This window comes from Gnatocerus cornutus, chromosome 1 (assembly GCF_029298725.1).
Source record: "Gnatocerus cornutus isolate USDA-ARS CGAHR chromosome 1, icGnaCorn1.1, whole genome shotgun sequence".
Taxonomy (NCBI): domain Eukaryota; kingdom Metazoa; phylum Arthropoda; class Insecta; order Coleoptera; family Tenebrionidae; genus Gnatocerus; species Gnatocerus cornutus.
In genome coordinates, this window is record NC_142233.1 from 24,244,999 (window position 1) to 24,266,553 (window position 21,555).

A 21,555-nucleotide genomic window follows, 5' to 3' on the forward strand; every position below is an offset into this window, starting at 1 on the left:
CTAGTAAGTGAAAAAGTTACAAAACAATGAGAGCAAGTGATTTGACATGTCAAATTTGACAATTATATTTTTATTTAATTTAAGCGAAATTTGAAAAATTTCATACTGCACTTTTAAGCTAATCTAAATTTTAATCATTCTTCAACTCTATTATTACAAGTCCACATTAGATTAAAACAAAACTCAACTTCACACGTTTAGTAAATTTGTCTGAATGTCCTGAAACTTTACTTCCAAATATTTTTTCCCCAATTCCAGTAAATTTGAATCAACGAAAAGGCTGTAATTTATTGGGGATCAAATCTGGTCATCAGACAAGACCCACCACTTGAGGGTGATTACGTTTATAGGATCTTGCGGTAAGTTTGGAGGAAACTGTTTAAAAAGTTAAAGTCATAAACGCTCCACAGTATTTATACGTTTCTTTTACCATCACAGCACAGCAAAATAAGATCTAAATAATTTTAGAACAGGGTTTTTGCAAACATTGAAAAATTACCTTTTTATGACTACCCAGATGTGCTGGGACTTATACCTGCCCCAGCGAGGCCCTCAAAATGTTTTCCGATGCTGTTTGGAAATAAGCAATAGGATGGTGCATTATTTTTGGACGAAATTGTACAACCCAATACATAATTTCTTCATAATTCATACTCAAAATTTGGACACATGTTGAACTTTGGACTTCACGTTCAAAATAAATAGCGTTTAGTTTTGTTGAAAAATCAAAGTAACAATGCGAAACAACTACTAATAATAATTAAATAAACATAAGACGACATAAGAAAACTAAACAAAATGTTGAGTTCTTTTGTGTGTGTATAATGTGTTGCATAACTAATCACTCTTACAGTATTCTTTTTATTGCATTATTCAACGCAGTATATTATTATTGCAGAGAAGACACATATTAATTAACTAAATCAAATAAATTAACAAGCCCCAAATAATGCACGCATTGGTTAACACCCTTTTATTTGACTGACTGATACGCCACTGGAAGAGAACAACACATTTCATGACAGTTTGTTAATCAAACATAACCTCTGTTTTTTCGTGACGTTTAACTTCATGCTATTTTGTTAAGGTAACTTTTATTTGCCCCATTTCAGCAGTTAATAGTACCATTTTAGAATCAAGAATGTCTGTAAAAAAATCCGAATCAACCAGCAATGACAACAGCGAAGTGGAGTATGTAACCTCAAATTTTACCTTGCACAAATTTAGTTCAGTAGTTTCCGAAAGAAAGATTGTATACCAAGTGATCAAAATGATAGACTCTTTACTTGTTTTTATAAATGATAAGGATAACATGCAACTCATCAATGTGTTTGTGGCTTTAATGAACCGTTATGACAGTCAGCCAATTTCAACGAGATTACTTGGGGATTTTATGGACGAAGTATCGAAAGGTGTAGCTCAAAGACTATCAAAGAAGCTTAACAAGACTGTGTATGTTAGTTGTAATATGGAAGATGATAGACTTTCATTGCCTTTGATTGAGAAACGAATTTATGAAGAAATTAAAGAGAAACCAAATATGTTTTGAGTGTATTATTTTCAGAAATAAAAACGTTTTTATTTTTCACACATTTATTTTCAATGACTAATACAAAATTAGTATAATTCTATGATCATGTATAATAATAAATATCTCTGATACTTGTATAATCATAACTTTCATAATAATGTTGTCAATATAATGTAGATACTGGTGCTACTCTAAAAATTTAAATTGCCAATTCCACAGTTAGAAAATAATCAACGCCTAAATTCTAAAGTTTTTCAAAAAAAGGAAAACGAAAGGAAACATGGTTTGACCAGTATTGTCCTTAAAAATTCCAAACAAAATCAATATTTACATATATTTACAACAATGGCAGTTCTGAGCTATTTTTCTAACGAATTTTCGCAAAGAAACCTCTATCCATCACTCTGCACGAAACAACTAAATAACGAACAGCAAATATGATAATGTAGATTGAATACATTTCTGGAAATTCGTGATTCTTCTAATTTGACTTCTAGTTACTTCCTTGGTGAAAACCTAGGATTGACTGGCATATGAGTGAAACTGCGGAGTTCATAACTCAAGTCGATTCCATGGGCAGTGGCCGTATCCATGTCACTTTTACGGAAAATGATCATCCTGATGTCGCTATGCAAGTAAATCTTGCCCGACTTCGAACTGATGAACCTACACCAAAAATTAGTACAGATAAAAAAAAACTGTGTCATTTACCGTAAATGAATGAGGTAGCGCAACCACTTGGGCCCCCATTCTGCGTTTTCGTCCTTGCAGTTGGTGGGCATGTATAAAGTCCTCTGTCTGATAAAAGTCTGGGAATTGGGCGGCATATCGCTGAGGTCATACATAATAACAAACATCTTGACAACAGTACCAAGTGGGTTGAACAGGGTAACTTGTATGGTTCCGGATTTGGGGACGTTGTAACCTTTTTTACCTAGGTTTATGTGGCTCTAAAAATGTTCCGTTATTCGAGATGACAATCCATAATTAGTCACTAAGTACCAAGTATGGAGATGAAACTTTGTCGTTATCACCCAAGGTGTAAAAAAATACAGTAACGGGAACAACTAGATGTTTAGGAACGAAAGAACCACTGGCCCCTAATTCAGCAGTGAAGCCATGGACGGTTGAAACTGGTTCAAGACGGCCGTTTAATACCGACTCCTCGAAACTTCCTGAAATGGCAAGATATTTCATTAAAACGACCAATTTCCCTCATCATTAATTTTTTTAATTACTTGCACACATTACTCCACTTTCTGTATTGCAATAGCAAGATGTGATATAAAGCCCAAAACCTCGAATAGTCTTTAATGCAGGATCTTAATGATATGCTATAAAAACATGGATGCAGGTGTCATAAAACACAAAACCTGTAAACCCGAGTTTTAATGTTATATCATCATCAAATAGAACAATGTCGGTTTAATATTTGCTCTCAAAGGTGGCGGATAAATGCCAGAATTGCAACATATGAAGTCGGCAGATCCGAGAATCTTCTGAAAATTGGAAGATTCTGCATAAATCTAGTAGAAACTATCATTTCGACGCTAAATTTTCAATTTTTGTGGTCATAGTATATCAAAAAACGAGTTTTTTATGCAATTTTTTTCTGATTTGCATATTAAATATAATTTGAAACAAAATTCCTGTGTTGCTATGGTAATGAAACTATTAACGCATCCGATGCGGAAATGGTCTCTTAACGCATTCAAAACGAATGCGGAAATAGATGTTACAACAGCATATTACGATTTAAATAAATCAAATAGTCCTTAAATTAGCGAAATTTTGACACTTTTTCTACGAATATTTCATAAATAGTTATAGAAATTTTGTGGATATTTTATTGACAAAACTAATTCTCCCATCATTGTTAGATCTAATCGTTTTTCCCATGTTTTGCTTTTATAGAACAAAAATTTTTTCTTTATGCATTCTTCAACCAAAAAAATGATTATTGACTTATTATGTTTTTTTTTCTTTTTTAACATTGCAATATAGAAAAGACTTTTTCATTAATTTTAAATTAACAAATTATACGTTTTTTCTAAAAATTTTTCAGTCAGAAAAGTTTAAAAAATTTCCACGCATTATCTACTATAAAAAATAACTAATAATTAATTAAATAATAATTAAATTAAACATTTAAAGTAAAATTGATGTATAAAAAAATTCTCGTATCATTCTTTATCTAAAACTAATATTTAATTTGAGGAGATTTTATAAATATGTAGTGTGTATTAAAAATTAAACTATTCATTTATGCATTGCCCGTCTCGTCAACTAAATTAATTTTAAATAAATTAATTAACACCATAAAATAAAAAATCGTTTTCAATAAAAAATAATAATACTAGGAGCAAATGGTATTATAGCATGTAGTTTCATATGACTTGGTTAAAAGTATAACAATTGATACCATGCCATAACAAAAATGAAGACATTTCATTGTGATCTTTGAGTTTTTGAATTCATGAATTTTTTAAAATATAGAATTTTTTTATACGTATCAAACACAAAACAACAAACAAAAAACTCAAATTTTGTCGAAAAGATGACTATGACTAAATCCAAAATTTATATACCTAAACTTTTAAGCTAAAAAATGAAGATCGAACAATAAAATAAAATTTATTAACATATAAAAATACAAATTCTTTAAAGTGGAGAAACTGATGTCTACTGTAGACACGTGATATTTCTTTGCCCGAAAAAAACCCATTAAATATGTTGATTTCAAAGCTGATATCCGTCAAACCAACCTTGCTGCACGTCTAGACATTAAAAAAAATATCACATTTACTGATCACAAAAGTCACGAAGTAATTCCGTGCGCTTTGAAACTTCTCATTCTTGAGTTTTCAACAATTTACTCAAAACTATTTATTCTCTGTCGAGCGTTCAAGAGATCTTCATATTACAATACCAACTTCACGAGCCAAAATGTGTCAAAAATTGCATGTTTCAGAAGTTGGAAGTAAAGGCAAGACGGATCAGAAATATGAAACCAACCTAACAAGTTAGCAGCATGCCCTTTTCTCCGAAACTTGACAGGCGACAGCTCCCTTTTTGGAACTGCGTTAGTTTCAGGACTGCAGGGCGAGACGATGCTGCCATCACTTTCGCTTTCGTCATCCGTTGAAAAGCTGGTTGGAAATAAGGCGCTGTAAACATAGGAAAAATTGTAATATCAAAATGTATTATTGTTGATGTTACCTTTTGATAGCTGAAACAGAATTGATTGAAGAATCAAAGTCGAAGCACGTCTTTCCTCTTCTTACCGGTGCTGGGCTGCTTGTTAATGGTAAACCAGTTCTCGAGTGGAAAACCATCGACGCTGCATTGTCAAGTTCTTTCCTAAACTTCGCTTGTTCTAACGCTGTTGGTATTTCAACCTCACATTTGCTGTCGATTTTTTCAGGTTTGTCATCCCAATCTGCTTCTTCGCCGAATGTCAGTTTTTTTCTGATTCCTTTCGTTATTGCATGGTCGATGTTGACAATGTCTCTGATTTTTTTATGTCTCAATCTAGGAATTGGACTATCACAAAAATCTACATCTACGTCATATTTGCTTTTTGCCTTAATACTAGAAATATCACTTTCGCTCATATCACAAGATCCATTATCACTTTCATCCTTTCGTCCGTTTTGAACACAAGTTTCATCACATCTTCTTCTATCACCATCTCGCACGCATCTATCGTTTGTACTCTTGAGACCGCTCCTCTCGATGGCGTCGAGTAAGAGCTTCCCTTTGTCCTGCACCACAGTGAGATCATTTTTATGGCTGTTTAAAAGATTCCGCTCGGCTTGCAACTGTTGGAAATTGCGGCACGACCCTTGCACGTGGTAGAAATTCGCTTTGTAGATGTCAACAGTCAGTTTTGGTCTGCAACAGTAAAATATTAGTTAAACAAAGAGGATGACACCAAAAACAATTACCTGGAGGTGGATGGACACTCCTTCTTCCCATTTTGACAAAATCTTTTAAACGCAGCTGCTTTGTTATTCTTCAAGTTCTCCACATCCTCGAAGTCTTCACAACGATGTTTTCCCTTCAGGGTGCACACAGTATGCATTCGGTCGTCTACAAGCCCATTCATTTTATTCTTCTCACTGATGGTAACCGGCTTTGGAGCACACTTCTGACACATAAAACCAGGTAATGTCGCCATCCTCGGTAAACTCAAAAAAGACACTGATGCCGTAAAACCGTTGCCGATATCTGTTAGAGGAAAATCATGTTTCACCGCCGAAGAAGTAAAATTCGCAGATTCGAAAGTCTCCCCCGGAAGTGTTAGACGGTAACGAATATTCTTATTGGTGATTGTAATCGGACTATTTTCATCTTGGACTGTTAACCAAGCTGTCAATTGAGAGAAGTATAGTTGGGACCGGATCGCGTTCATGAGTTGGACAAAGTTAAAAAAGAGCGGTTCGGCACTTCTGCAAAAAAACGATCAATAAAAGTTCTAATCAAACTTAAGTTGGTTACCTTCTGTAATTGATACTGAAGTACCATTTTTCCAGAAGGAAGTCGTCGTCACAAGTTTCGGATTTTATAGTCAAGTCGTTTTTGCATGAACAAGTCAGGAGTACTTCTAAACAGACAGGAATGTTTTTCTTCCATAAATTTAAAACTTCGCCACGGACATTTTCGTAACTAGAACACTGGAACAAACAGGGAATACCATCAACTTTAATTACAAAACTTCGAAGGGCATTGGACAATAAAAACGAGTGGGAGAACTCGAAACGAAGCATGTAACTTTGTAAGAAAATTAGTAGGAGAGAGTATTGCGTTTTAGCCTTCATAGTTTTATAATCAAATTGTCGAAGTTTTTTATTTGCAGAAACTGTCGTCAAAATTTACGTTCAAAGAAAAAGATTCAAACGATCACTTTTGCTGATGGACTTTTTATTTCTGCACTAAACCCGATTGTGCATGCTCAGTCAAGTTAAAATTTGTAAACTACTGAGAGCAATAATTCCAACATGCATGCACATTTTATGAGTGTCCGATAAAATATCGGTGCAATAAAAACCTCGATACGGTTCACATAGGATGGATGTTATTTACGCTTTTGACAGCACATCCCCGTTAGTTTTGTTGGATTTTAATTTATCTCAAAGAATGTTGTTTTGTGTGATTTATACAGGGTGTCCCAGATCTCATGACCCAGAGAGCAAGGGAGGGAGTAAAAAGCCATCCCAATTTCCTAGGCAACGAGAGTGTAATGTTCGCCTGACCAATGGATGATAGTGTGTGTCCATAGTTACCGATTTTCAAATTCTGTGCAGCTTCTAGATTGCTACAGTTTTTCCGTCTTCACTCGATTATTTTTTGAGCTATAAAATTTTTGTTTAGAAATTTTGGTTCAGAATTGTTGCCTCCATAAGGGCCGGTTGCAGAAATACGGTTCAAAATTTGAACCAGTTCAAATCTGACTTAACCCAGGCTTAAATGATTTTTGCGTTGCACAAACATTTTTGAGTGGTTCAAATACAAGTTAGCACGGTGTTAAACTAAGCCAGGTTCAGAGGTGGAATAAGCCGGTGTTCAAAGTGACAGCTGGATTTGTGAATTTTTAAAATACAAAAAATACACAAATTAAAAGGAAATGTTTACATTTTATGCGTAATAATTGACTTAGTTTCCGAGATATTTAACTTTAAAAATTACGAAAAATGAGGAAAAATGAAAATCAACTTTCCGAAATTTTGATCGGCCATACCTCAGTTATTTGTTGTCGGATCTGAATTTAAATCCCAGATTTAGAATCTGCGGAGTATTCTGCGTACACTGATGTATAATAACTTAAGTTTACTTTAAAAAATAAGCGAAATATCGATATTAAAAATTTGGCATAGTTTTAGTCATAAATTGTTGCGAAAATTTGCAAATTTCGACTGTAAAAAAATTAAAGAACTATTTCTTATGTAAAAAAACGCAAGAAAAACGATGGCGTAAACCGCATCCTCAATATCTGAAATAGTTTCCGAGATATCGAGAACGAATTGTTTAGAACCTTCAAAAATTTGGCCCTCAGGCGACAACCCAAAAATTCAAACGAGCATAACTCAGTTATTTGTTGACGAAAATTGAAAATTCTCATGTTTTTGGATTCAACGTGACATTCTGCGTAAAATGAGTCCTAAATTTGTTGAGTTTGCTTAATAAATAAACGAGGCATTAGCCAAAAACTGTTTTGAAAACGTCATTTTAGGGTGATTTTCAATCAATGTTTTCAAAATGAAAACGACGTTTAATAGCTTTGAATTATACATCGGTCGAAAGAGGAGCTCGAAATCTATCTACTGGCCAAACTTCAGATTGATTGGACAACTAGTTTACAAGTTATGGCCAAAAATAAAAAAAATTAAAAATTTTCATCGTTTGAGTCGCAATTTTTTTTCGCGAAAAATCGACCATCGAATTTTGAGCTTTTGAGAACATTTTCTAACGTAAAATGAGCCGAGAAAAACGATGGCGCAAACCGCATCTCAATTTCTCAAATAGTTTCCGAGATATTTAACTTTAAAAATTACGAAAAATGAGGAAAAATGAAAATCAACTTTCCGAAATTTTGATTGGCCATACCTCAGTTATTTGTTGTCGGATCTGAATTTAAATCCCAGATTTAGAATCTGCGGAGAATTCTGCGTACACTGATGTATAATAACTTAAGTTTACTTTAAAAAATAAGCGAAATATCGATATCAAAAATTTGGCATAGTTTTAGTCATAAATTTTTGCGAAAATTTGCAAACTTCGACTGTAAAAAAATTAAAGAACTATTTCTTATGTAAAAAATCGCAAGAAAAACGATGGCGTAAACCGCATCTCAATATCTGAAATAGTTTAAGAGATATCGAGCACGAATTGTTTAGAACCTTAAAAAATTTGGCCCTCTGGCGACAACCCAAAAATTCAAATGACCATAACTCAGTTATTTGTTGACAAAAATTGAAAATTCTCATGTTTTTGGATTCAACGTGACATTCTGCGTAAAATGAGACCTAAATTTGTTGAGTTTGCTTAATAAATAAACGAGGCATTAGCCAAAAACTGTTTTGAAAACGTCATTTTAGGGTGATTTTCAATCAATGTTTTCAAAATGAAAACGACGTTTAATAGCTTTGAATTATACATCGGTCGAAAGAGGAGCTCGAAATCTATCTACTGGCCAAACTTCAGATTGATCGGACAAATAGTTTACAAGTTATGGCCAAAAACAAAAAAAATGAAAAATTTTCATCGTTTGAGTCGGAATTTTTTTCCCGAAAAATCGACTATCGAATTTTGGGCTTTTGAGAACATTTTCTAACGTAAAATGAACCGAGAAAAAGAATGGCGCAAACCGCATCTCAATATCTCAAATAGTTTCCGAGATATTTAATTTTAAAAATTACGAAAAATGAGGAGAAATAAAAATCAACTTTACGAAATTTTGATTGGTCATACCTCAGTTGTTTGTTGTCGGATCTGAATTTAAATCCCAGATTTAGAATCTGCGGAGAATTCTGCGTACACTGATGTATAATAACTTAAGTTTACTTTAAAAAATAAGCGAAATATCGATATCAAAAATTTGGCATAGTTTTAGTCATAAATTTTTGCGAAAATTTGCAAATTTCGACTGTAAAAAAATGAAGAACTATTTCTTATGTAAAAAATCGCGAGAAAAACGATGTCGTAAACCGCATCTCAATATCTAAAATAGTTTCTGAGATATCGAGCACGAATTGTTTAGAACCTTCAAAAATTTGGCCCTCTGGCGACAACCCAAAAATTCAAATGACCATAACTCAGTTATTTGTTGACAAAAATTGAAAATTCTCATGTTTTTGGATTCAACGTGACATTCTGCGTAAAATGAGACCTAAATTTGTTGAGTTTGCTTAATAAATAAACGAGGCATTAGCCAAAAACTGTTTTGAAAACGTCATTTTAGGGTGATTTTCAATCAATGTTTTCAAAATGAAAACGACGTTTAATAGCTTTGAATTATACATCGGTCGAAAGAGGAGCTCGAAATCTATCTACTGGCCAAACTTCAGATTGATCGGACAAATAGTTTACAAGTTATGGCCAAAAACAAAAAAAATGAAAAATTTTCATCGTTTGAGTCGGAATTTTTTTTCGCGAAAAATCGACTATCGAATTTTGGGCTTTTGAGAACATTTTCTAACGTAAAATGAACCGAGAAAAAGAATGGCGCAAACCGCATCTCAATATCTCAAATAGTTTTCGAGATATTTAATTTTAAAAATTACGAAAAATGAGGAGAAATGAAAATCAACTTTACGAAATTTTGATTGGTCATACCTCAGTTGTTTGTTGTCGGATCTGAATTTAAATCCCAGATTTAGAATCTGCGGAGAATTCTGCGTACACTGATGTATAATAACTTAAGTTTACTTTAAAAAATAAGCGAAATATCGATATCAAAAATTTGGCATAGTTTTAGTCATAAATTTTTGCGAAAATTTGCAAATTTCGACTGTAAAAAAATGAAGAACTATTTCTTATGTAAAAAATCGCGAGAAAAACGATGTCGTAAACCGCATCTCAATATCTAAAATAGTTTCTGAGATATCGAGCACGAATTGTTTAGAACCTTCAAAAATTTGGCACTCTGGCGACAACCCAAAATTTCAAACGACCATAACTTGGTTATTTGTTGACAAAGATGGAAAATTATTATGTTTTTGGATTCAGCGTGAAATTCTGCGTAATATGAGACCTAAATTTGTTGAGTTTGCTTAAGAAATAAACGAGGTATTGGCCAAAAACTGTTTTGGAAACATCATTTTAGAGTAATTTTCAATCAATGTTTTCAAAATGAAAACGACGTTTAATAGCTTTGAATTATACATCGGTCGAAAGAGGAGCTCGAAATCTATCTACTGGCCAAACTTCAGATTGATCGGACAAATAGTTTACAAGTTATGGCCAAAAACAAAAAAAATGAAAAATTTTCATCGTTTGAGTCGGAATTTTTTTCCCGAAAAATCGACTATCGAATTTTGGGCTTTTGAGAACATTTTCTAACGTAAAATGAACCGAGAAAAAGAATGGCGCAAACCGCATTTCAATATCTCAAATAGTTTTCGAGATATTTAACTTTAAACATTACGAAAAATGAGGAAAAATGAAAATCAACTTTCCGAAACTTTGATTGGCCATACCTCAGTTATTTGTTGTCGGATCTGAATTTAAATCCCAGATTTGGAATCTGCGGAAAATTCTGCGTACACTGATGTACAATAGCTTAAGTTTACTCGAAAAAATAAGCGAGATGTCGATATCAGAAGTTTGGTATAGTTTTTGTCATGAATTTTCGCAAAAATTGTGTTTTGTAGGTGATGTTCCTATTTGTCGAACATTTGAATAACCACGAAAACCGTTCATAAACGCAACAACACTCTGGCGAATCTCAGAGTGTTAATTACATCACTCTGACGTCACACGTTCCAACAGACGTCTTACTTTATGAAAACACCCCTGCTCTACACAAGAGAAAACATCTCTAAACGTTCACTTTTAAGAGCGAAACCCAGAAATTGACAGAGTAGCCAACCGTAGAATCGCAGGGAAATACAATAAATCAAACAATGTAGATCTCCCGCTTTAATGTTTTGAACCAGTTCATTTAATCCTCACGTGAATTTTGTTTGCAACGCGACGGTAGGTTAACCCTGGTTCAAAATTTGAACTGGATCAATTAAACTAGTCTTTTTCTCTCTGGGCCACATGTTCTCTCTCGTACACCCTGTATATTATTTGGCAATAGCTTTAATGTTCAGTGGCCATGAAGGTAAGCGAAAGAAATTTATACTTCACGTTGCACGAACTTTACATAATTATGATGTTTACAATCTTCGCATGAAAAGTGCTGGCAGTTGCAGTAAATTAGTTGAAACCTTGTAAACCCTCTTAAGGGTGCTTCCTTTGACCTCAATGTAATGAGATGGAAGGCCCGCAACTACTGAGACTTTAAAGTTGGGAATTTACACTAATCAATAATAAAGTGAACAAGATCCTGCAGGAATTTGGGATGTATTTGAAGCTCGCTGCATTCCCTAAACAAAAATCCATTTCCCCAAATGATGCTGAAATTTAATGCCGCAAAACCAAAATGTATTCCCAAATTTACAACACAAATCTATTCCCAGAAGAAATTTACATACATGGAAACAAAAAACAAAGCATGGAGAGAAATAACGGCGCGATGCTGACTTATAGGTAAAATTTACTCAGTTTGCATAATAAATGGAAAACAAATATAAGTTTAAAGGTTCTACATCATAGATTATGTAACTTCGAGGGAATTTATTAGGAAAATAAACTCCAGTGGAATGGGAATATTATTATATTTATTCGTTTAACGAGCACGTTTGATTTAAAAAGGTCTTTGTGTTCGCTAGTGAGTTAATAAACCCATGACACAATTTAATTAAGATGGATCTGATAAGTGAGCCAATACAATGAAGCTGATTAATCTAAAGGGCACAGCAATATTAGCTTTGCGATTTAATGTCTCACATATTAGGATCAAATTATTTGCTCCAATTTTTCGATTTAATCAAGAAGAACCACGAATACACGTTATTGTAGTCGAGAGCCAATAATTGAGCAAATTGAAATTTTGAGCTTCCTTCCGAATATTGAAATCTAATACCAAATTAAATAAACAATTGTACGATTTATATGTAAATTTTGACTCATTCTTCAAATCGGGATGCAAAATTTAAAGTCAAAGTCGTATATCGCAATTGCTTGAGAATCGGAATCTAAAATAAAAAAAAAAATTTTTAAAAGCCAATAAGACACACAAAATTGTACGAAGAAAGTAGAAAGTCATTTCTAAAGGCATTGATTTTTTAATAAAATCGCAACACAAATAATACAAGTCTTAATTTTTTCAATAATATCTCTGATTTCAAACCTCAAAGAACAAAACAGACTTCAAATTCTGAATCAGGAGGCAATTTGACTTTAAAAATGACTTTCAACTGCTCCAGTACAAATTTCGTCTATTTTGACCCGGCGCCTCCACCATTTTTACAAAGATACAATCAACAAAATTCTAAATTATCCAATCGTGAAAAAATTAAATTAAAACTCAGATCATAGTTCAATAATAATAATTATAATAAATCGAACAAGATAAAATGCGAATTCATCAGCAGACTAGGCAATATTATGACCTTAATTTCAAAAATATGCTGTCTGGGTGTTCGGTTTCAATGTGAAAACAATAAATAATAGCAAAATTCAAAATTGTTTTCACACCAAGTTTACAAGTGCACTGAATTCAAATAAATATATGCAACTCGTTAAACACGTGTGCATTCCTATCAACAAATATTTACTCTTCAAGCAAATAAAACTTTATTTTTATAGACGCAATTACAGATTTATAACAGACCTGGAGCATGAAGTTTATATTTTTATGCGTTTTATTTTCGAATGTTCAACCTTTATTGAACTGCAATCTATACTTAGAATATCATAACTTGGAGCGGTAATGGGAATTTTAACGTCGCAGCGCACGCAGTGCAACAGTAAGAAAGTGTTAATTATAGTTAGTTATTACTACATATAAAATAAATTAATTCTGGAAGCTTTTTTTACTTGTTTTTTTTTTAATTAACAACCTTGTAACTTTGTTCACATAAAAAGTGGTTATATTCTGTAAATATACAGCTAAAATGTATTGCAAAACTCTCCCCTTTGTTTGTAAATTGGAAACATCGCGTATCGATTCGACGTAGAAGTTTATTTTCATTTCTCTTGTCAAACAGCTGAGCTTTAAATAAATAAAAGCTCGCTCTCCCCAACTGATATCAATCTCTCGACACCAATTTTTCTGAAACCATGAGCAGAACCCACAAATCCTCACCAGAAAATCTGTCAGGTCGCACTTGTGCTCTCTCGACGTTTTATTCAAAGGACAATGAGGTCCTTCGTAGAATCCCTTCGTTTTACTGCTCAGCTTCCCAGGAATACGCCCTTCTGTAACAAGAGCTGCAATCGCCACAAGAGCCTCGCCACCATCTCTACCGTTGATATCTGTGTCAAAACTTGCGCTATGCATCTGGAACAAAAAATTAAAATTGATAAGTAAATTAGATAAGAGAAAATAAGATTGGGTAAAACAACGTCGTGTTGAAACACGTGAAAATCAGTGGATTTACGTACTCGTCTTCTATCACATTCCGCTAGAAATAGAAGCGAGAAAAATATTTTGGCCGACACACCAAAATCGACAATTCAAACGCAGAGAATACAATAATAAAGAGGTGGTGAAAACAGTTTAAAACTTATGCGCAATTTCAAAATTGAAATGTACAGCGAAAGTGGAGCTTTTCGTCAACTTAGTGGAACACCGGTCTTCGTGAAAAACACGTAATCGATACGGAAGAGAGAAAAACTCCAGAGAAAGGAGGTTGGAGAAAGTTCTTGAAAAAATCGGAGCATTAATTACTGTAACAATTATTACAGTAATCTTCATAATCTTCCGATTGTTTTAACGATCTCATCATTTAAGAAAATTTAGAAAGCATTCTTCTAATTAGCTAGATGGGTTTTTTCCTGTTGGAAATTAGAGAGATGCTTGGAAACGCTAGTTTTCAGGGTCACTTAGAAAAATGAGACGACGTTAACTGGAAAATATTGTGCTCCATTTACAGAGTCATCTGCAGCTCTTCAATAAAAAAAGTTAGCACTTCGAATAACAAGCTCACAATTGTTTGTTCTGTCACACTTTTGGGAGCTTTTCGTCTTGACGATAAATTAGTCTCTTCTCGTTCGGTTTCACTATAAATTTAATGTCTTTTTTATGGTTAGGATCAATCGTCAAATACGTGGTAATAAAAACGAACTTACAATGCATAAACTCATTGACTCTTTTGAATGTTTTGATATGGTCGAATGTTCTAATCATAATGATATGAATTTACTCATCACACTCTCAAATATTCACTTTCACTTCAAAATCATCCTTTCATTACGTTGCAACCAAACAAATCAAATTTTCACGTCTGGTAAGTCACAACATATTCTTATGTCACGCTCATGCATGATTACACTTTGTCTGGAACTTAATTAAACGTTCAAAATAATTAGAATGTGAAGTGATTTATACGTATCACTATTTCCATTCCAACAGTGTTACAGAAGTTTAATTTTACCACTTGAAAGAATTAAAGCAGTTAGAAGTAAAAGTTTTTTATAATACGAACGTTACAAAGTGACTCATAAACCCTATAAGTATTTTTTACGACCCCATATGAAAGCCATTTAACTGTGTAAAACTTTCATATGGGTCGTAAGAAAATAACATTTTAAATAAGTAAAAAATAGATGGAGGGTCAAAAAAAATAGTGTACCCAACTCAACGGAAGGCACTCGTACACCTACATTCTTACTCGTGCGAAATTTGCCACTTTTCGGACTTGTTATGTAAATATTTATTTCGGACAATTGTCTTAAAACTAATCTTCAAAATATTTACAAGACAATGCGCTGGTAAATCAGATCTACATAACGCCATTTTTAATCAACTTTCTGGCACGGCGTGGTCATTTACCTCTTTTATTTAAGCATGACATCATTAAAAATTAATTTGAATGGGAGCCTCGAGGTCATTATCGATTGAAAAAAAGAGAAGCTACAGATTACTGTACTTTCAATTGAAAACCCGATTGATTAATCCTACCCAAAACCAATTTTTCTCATCCCGAAACCATTTTAATCGAGTTTGGAACAAACAACTATTAAACTCGCAGATAATTAAAAAAAAAATCTCATTTTAAATTAAACACTGCTGAATCATCACAAAGTGGTAATGTTAGAAAATGGAGTGTTTAATTAGGGTAATGTACGAATCTCTCTGAAATGAATTAAAAACCTACCAGCATTGAGGAATTATGCATACAGTTAGTGAGGAAGCCGCATGCACTCCCTTATGTAAAAGACCTTTGGGAAATCTCATATAATCCCGTTGGAGTAATCCACTTCTACATAGAAACAACATTATAGCGGTAAACGAGTGGAAGTCTTCTTTATTTTTGTAAAAGCTGTTAAAGTGGAAATTACTAACGCGTTAAGAGTTATGTTTAATTTTTAAAACGTAATAAAAGTATATGAAACTTTCATTACCCGATTTCATTAAAATGGAACATAGCACTGCTGATAAAACCGCCATAAATGTATATGTGTAAGTATGCAAGAAATTCCAACTGCCTACATATCAAAACTAGATGCTTAAAAGAACTTTAATTAGCTTCCATCATGCAGATTAAAAAAAAATGTTTTTACCCATTTGCAGAAAAAAAATCCAAAAATAAAAACATGTGCTCATGTTTCTAAATCAATATTATGTAACATCTTCGCATTTCCCCGATCAATCCCATTAAATTAGAAATGTACATATTCCACCCCATTAAACATGATCTGCAGCAAAAATATCAATTTTTGAAATGCCCGCTAATTGATGGGATATCAAGTCGCGTAAACGAAACGAAATCAATAACAAAACAGGTCTTGTTCCAAGTTCACACTTATGTTCAGACTCTATTAACAACATTCAAACAAACTCTTATCATCTAATAATATTTGTAGATTTTGTTCACGTCTGTTTACAACGCATTACAAGAAGCAAAGCGAAATAACAAACAACGGCTCCCCGATAATGTGACTCTCCAATGTTTACAAAACATAAGAAAAACAACTAATAAAGCTCGTCCACAATATTTACATCTCCTAAATCCAATCTTTTTGCAAAACTCCTGTAAAATCGCACAGATGTCGCCCCCTCCAACCTCCTGTTCGCGACCCAGCTGATTGTCATCCCCACCTCGAATTTCCACATGACGTCGATACAGCAACTCGGCTCGTGATTGGTCAACTCACCCTTCCTGTTTATAAATACCACGTTGCCACACGCACAGCTGATCGGTAAACCAGCTGATGGGTTGGTATCAAGGTTGCATCGGCACGTGCGGCTTTTGTTTCAAATCGCAATGCGCAAAATCGCTTACTGCGATCTCAAGGAAATCGGGCAAATTACACTTTCTTTTGTAAAAAATCAAGGTGCGTGACATAGAAAATCGTGGCCTATGCGGATTTAGCGGTTGCGTAGTGGTCATTTCGCAAGTACCATCAATTTTACCTTTCAGGTTCGGTAAACGAAGGTCGCGGTACGGACTTTCAACTTGTGAAGTTAACGGCCGCAAATTTTACAATTAGTTTTGCATAATCATTTCGTGGATTATATGATTTTTGGGGTACGATAAAATCACCCCGTTGTGGGCTCGAATGGGGTTTGGGCGGTGACAATGATTTTACGTGGTCGTAATTGAGTTCGTGGGCTGTTAAGGGTTAATAATATTCCAGGAACTGGGTGGGGTTATTATTAGTTACAGACTTTAATGTTTTTAGACACACAAAGGAACAGAAAATCATACTAAAATGCCCCTATCTATTTTCCCCAAACATGTAAACTTGTAAAATATTCAATATTTAAAATAATACCTTAAAAAGTAAGTATTTGATGCATTACCAAATTAAACTGGTGCCGCATTGCAAATTTGGAGAATCCTATTTATTGATAGAATTAAGGACAACTAGGTCACACGTGCGCATTACTTTGATTGCAGAACGGCAACTTATTTAAACATACCAACTTATCTTGCTTACGGAGGTATGAAATTAATTTATACATACTTAAAGAGATCGCGAAAATTGTTAATGTCATAAATACGCATAAAATTTCATTTTTTGTGCGTATTTCTAACAGTTACAAGCAATTGGTACCGGGAAATTAGCCTGTCGTGCTCTATGAGTACAAAATTCGCTGGAGAAAATTACTGTTCTCCAAATTATAAAACTGTCCCATCGTTTATAACATGAAATAAGTGACGTTAGAACCGAAAAATATGCAAAAATTTATTTAAGGTAAGACCTTTAAAGTATGTATAATTGGAACTTTTTAAGCTATCTGTATAGATCTTTCGTATTCGTTCAATTATTCAAATCTTTGAAATGATTCAGATCACATCGTATTTTTTATTTCGATTCAACGTTTCTTCAGATTGTTTTTATGTTTTATTCATTTTTACATCCTTTAGATGGCTTCTGTTTCTTGGATTTTTATTAAGATCGTTTAGGTGCTTCAGATCCTTTTGATACTAATCGAATTGAATTTATTAATTTTAATTGTACAAAAAGGATTTTGAAACGTGAAAATTTGGGCTTCTTTTAGGACTTAACAACTCAAATAACGAAACTTTTTACTATTAAATTCTGAGATTTTCCACATTTTTTGCTCCACTTAGAGGTCTATTACCTGTAAATGCGTATCTTTTCCTCATTTATATTTATTACCACAATCGTTAACATAATTTTAGATTCACGACATATTCAAGCCGTTTTTGTCAAACCGATACATATTATTGAGTGGCACCTAATTTAAATCGTTTCAAGTCTTTTTAACGGTTTGGTTCTTGCTAAACTTCTAAACAAAAAGTTTAATGACATGTTCAAACATTAGTGTACGAGCGTAGCAATTTTAAAAATATTGCAAAAATAATACAAAAAACAGTAAAACTCGTTGCCTAGGTGTTCTTAACGGCACCCTGTTACTCAACTAATTGCATAAGAAAACAAATTTAATAGAATTTTGTAAGCTATATGATGACAATTAAAATGCTGGTCGAAAACATGTCAAATTAAAAGTCATTTTCCGTATTGTAGGTATATTTTTTTCTTAATTTAAACATCTGCTGTATGATGTACATAATCTAGAAATTTTCCACAGTGTAAATAAGTAATTTCAGTTCTCGTTCCTTCTAATTGTACCTACAACAAAACGTCATTATCATGAGCCCTAATGACTTTGAAAACTATCAATTAAAAAAATTACTGCTCTGACGTAACATCGTCACAATACAGTAAATGATACTCCTACTACCTTACGTACACAATGTTGAAAAGCGACTTTACTTTTTATTCACTCGCATGGTATATAATTAACATTACAGTTGCAACAATGAACCATACAAAACATGCAATGTGCCTTCAAATTTATTACCAACAGCAAAACTTGTGCAATGGATGTCTGTTTCATCAGAAAAATTGTATACAGAGTGTTTTTTAAACTGAAATGTTGTGGACAAAACAATAAAATGCCGCTTGCGTTAAGTTTCGCTAGCACACTCTGTAAAATTTAAAATTTGTTTAGACGCAAAGGTCAATTTGTAATTTAGAATAACCGAATTTCTGGCCAAGTTTTCTACCTGACCCTGAAGTAATGTTCAGTACCCTGGACATCCTCCCATTCCAAGTTTGTCAATATTATGTCAATACTGCGGATGTGACGCAATCTGCATAATGTTGCCACCTCAACTTTACCCATATAATTTAATAAATCATCAACTCTATAATTAAAAACCTGTCTCTGTTGGTTTCTTTCTCTACCAAAATCCTGCAAGACATTACCCATACCCCCCGGACCCATTTCATTCATATTTATAGCAGTTGTTTATTATCATACATTTTTAGACTAACCTATATCTAATCACTTGACAAACACGTTGTGGTTTTAGTCTAACCTTGAACTATCAATTTTCGGTCTTAATTTCAACTTCGCAAAATAATCATTTCATGAGCAAGTGATTTAAGATACCCTCAGTGTCTATTATTAAATTATTATTTATCAGTGACGGTCAAATTTTTATTGGCCACGGTCAGTTACAAAACGTGTCTTGTGACAATTTCGATAAACTTATTGCACAACACGTCGATAGATCTCATTCAAAGCAACGGTTAAAGGCAGGACCGGAAAAAATTGGTCATTGCAAAAACCTGGAACTTTTCAGGTGTCTGCAATAAAATATGTTTCTTCCCTGAATTTCCGTTGGTTATTGATTACAGTGTTATCACTGCGCACTGACCTCTATGGCCGAATATTATGCTAATCGTAATGATGTCATACTTAATTGCAATCCACAGTTTAAGACAATAAAATTTAAGCTGACCTTCGAATTTTCTATTTGGCTTGGAGTGAGGGACAAACGCCAATTCCCGAATTGCCAAACTTACGCAAAAGCGAGTTGAATAGAACCGACTTAACGATCGCAATACGACATTAGGTCGTCAGTTGGCAGCAATGACGCACTATTTTAGTTTTATAGACGATGAGAAAATTTATCCACAATTTTTACAGATTTAAAAGTGCTTAATTGCTGGGCATTTTTCAGTCGCTCATCGGCAATTCCGGTTCTAATTAGTGATTGGTTGATATTCATAATTTCATAACAATTTCGATAATGGATCTTTAATGCTTTTTGCTAGCACAATTATTTTAGTTTCGTAATGTAGAGTTGTGTTGAAATTTTCTGCTTGCAAGGTAAATGTCAACTGGTCGTTAAACACCCTGTATAATTAAAGTGAATGGCCACACGAGTGACTTTTAGGCAACTTGAAAGTAAAACTGTTATCAAATTAATCTGGAGATTGTGCTACACTCAAGATAATTTACAATGTCCTTTCAGAATTGTCTCTAAATTTAAACATGTTCCAATTATAAAAATTACATTAATCTATATTTAGTTACTACCCTGCTGCGTTTTACCATTACCACGTATGTACAGTTACAGCGACAATTTAACATGAAAAGGTTAAATTATAAAAGTTACCAAGCTAGAAACCGACAATTTCTAATCAATTCTAGTGAAACGCACCAAATCGCTCATTCACATGCTGCAAGTAGAACAAAAATTTGGTAATTTCATAATTTAATAGCCTAATTGTGTAAAATATCACTTTCACGGTAGATCCAGAATTGCAAAAAAATTCTATGAGCGTGGCTGAGTGCGTTACCTAAGCGCAATAATTTACCAAAAGTGAGCAAAATGATGAAAATGTATTAGCATTGCTAAACTTACTTTTTTGAGAGTATAACCACGATCCCACTGTGACTAATTTTCAATAAGCAAAAAAAGTACTGCTTTAACGGTTACCTTTCTAAAAGCAAAATGACGAAGCAGCTCAAGATTTGATGTATTCAGTAAAGACATGCATAAAATCCAGCAAGTCCCCTCTATAGCTAATACGGTTTTAGCGAAGAATCAGGCTCTATGCATGAATTATAATTATCCGGTAAGAGCGTCTTATAGACTTTTCTATGAATGACAACTGAAACGAATCAAGCAATTTCAAAATGTATTGACTGCTTTTTCCTCGTCATAGTGGAAATTTCCTATCATTACTTTAACGTTTAGCTTCTATTTAACTGATATACATCGCTTGTTGGAAAAAGAGTATTCCATATCTCACGTAAAATAATGATTACAGTTCTTGTGCCCGGAGCGTCATAAGTATGATATAAGAAGTCATGTTTCGGGTTACATACCTGGGAAAACTCAGTACAAAGACAATGATAAATTACACCCAATCAATTTTAGCATTTCATTTATTTACCTTATTTATGTTTAAATGACGAACTCTGTCCAAAGTGTGAGGTGGCTGGTGCATGAAAGTTATTAAAGATTCCACTCCAAATTTAATTAGCGTCTGTAATTCAATGCTCGCAACTGTTTGTTTTATAAATGTTTTCCATATCCATAGCAACAGTTAAAATTAAAAATTAAATTAAATATTGCATGTTCTCTTTTCCTTGAAACTTTGAAAGTTTTTATTGCGATATCTAAATATTAAAACAGTGGTTAAGTACCTTAGTCATAACGACAACATTTGCATTTTTGTATGTTAGAAAAATTACAGGAATTTTCAACTTGGCTCCCTCGCGATTTCGCCACTCGAAAGCTTACAATTTCGATTGTATTCATTTGTTGTCAATTTTGCAAGATAAACGTTGCTGTGCGGACCATTATTTAATCTTTAATTTGTTCCCAATTGAAACTAATTATTTTCCTGGGAAATAATCACCTGATTTAATTACGAATCTATACAAATTTATATCTATCCACGTTTAAAATAATTGATAA

At 33.4% G+C, this 21,555-nt stretch overlaps 1 protein-coding gene across 2 annotated transcripts in view; it reads right to left on the reverse strand.

The window, feature by feature from the left end:
* Positions 1–1,575: 1,575 nt before the first annotated feature.
* atos (atos homolog atossa) overlaps positions 1,576–21,555 on the reverse strand; it is a 35,062-nt gene continuing 15,082 nt past the window's right edge. For both annotated transcript variants that reach the window (XM_088031584.1, XM_088031594.1), the window contains 8 exons: positions 13,446–13,640; positions 6,032–6,207; positions 5,479–5,982; positions 4,751–5,425; positions 4,547–4,698; positions 2,534–2,706; positions 2,243–2,481; positions 1,576–2,197 (listed from right to left, as the gene is read on the reverse strand). In XM_088031584.1, coding sequence (XP_087887710.1) covers positions 2,029–2,197; positions 2,243–2,481; positions 2,534–2,706; positions 4,547–4,698; positions 4,751–5,425; positions 5,479–5,982; positions 6,032–6,207; positions 13,446–13,640 — 2,283 coding nt within the window. In that variant the 3' untranslated portion in view covers positions 1,576–2,028. The remainder of the gene's footprint in view (positions 2,198–2,242; positions 2,482–2,533; positions 2,707–4,546; positions 4,699–4,750; positions 5,426–5,478; positions 5,983–6,031; positions 6,208–13,445; positions 13,641–21,555) is intronic.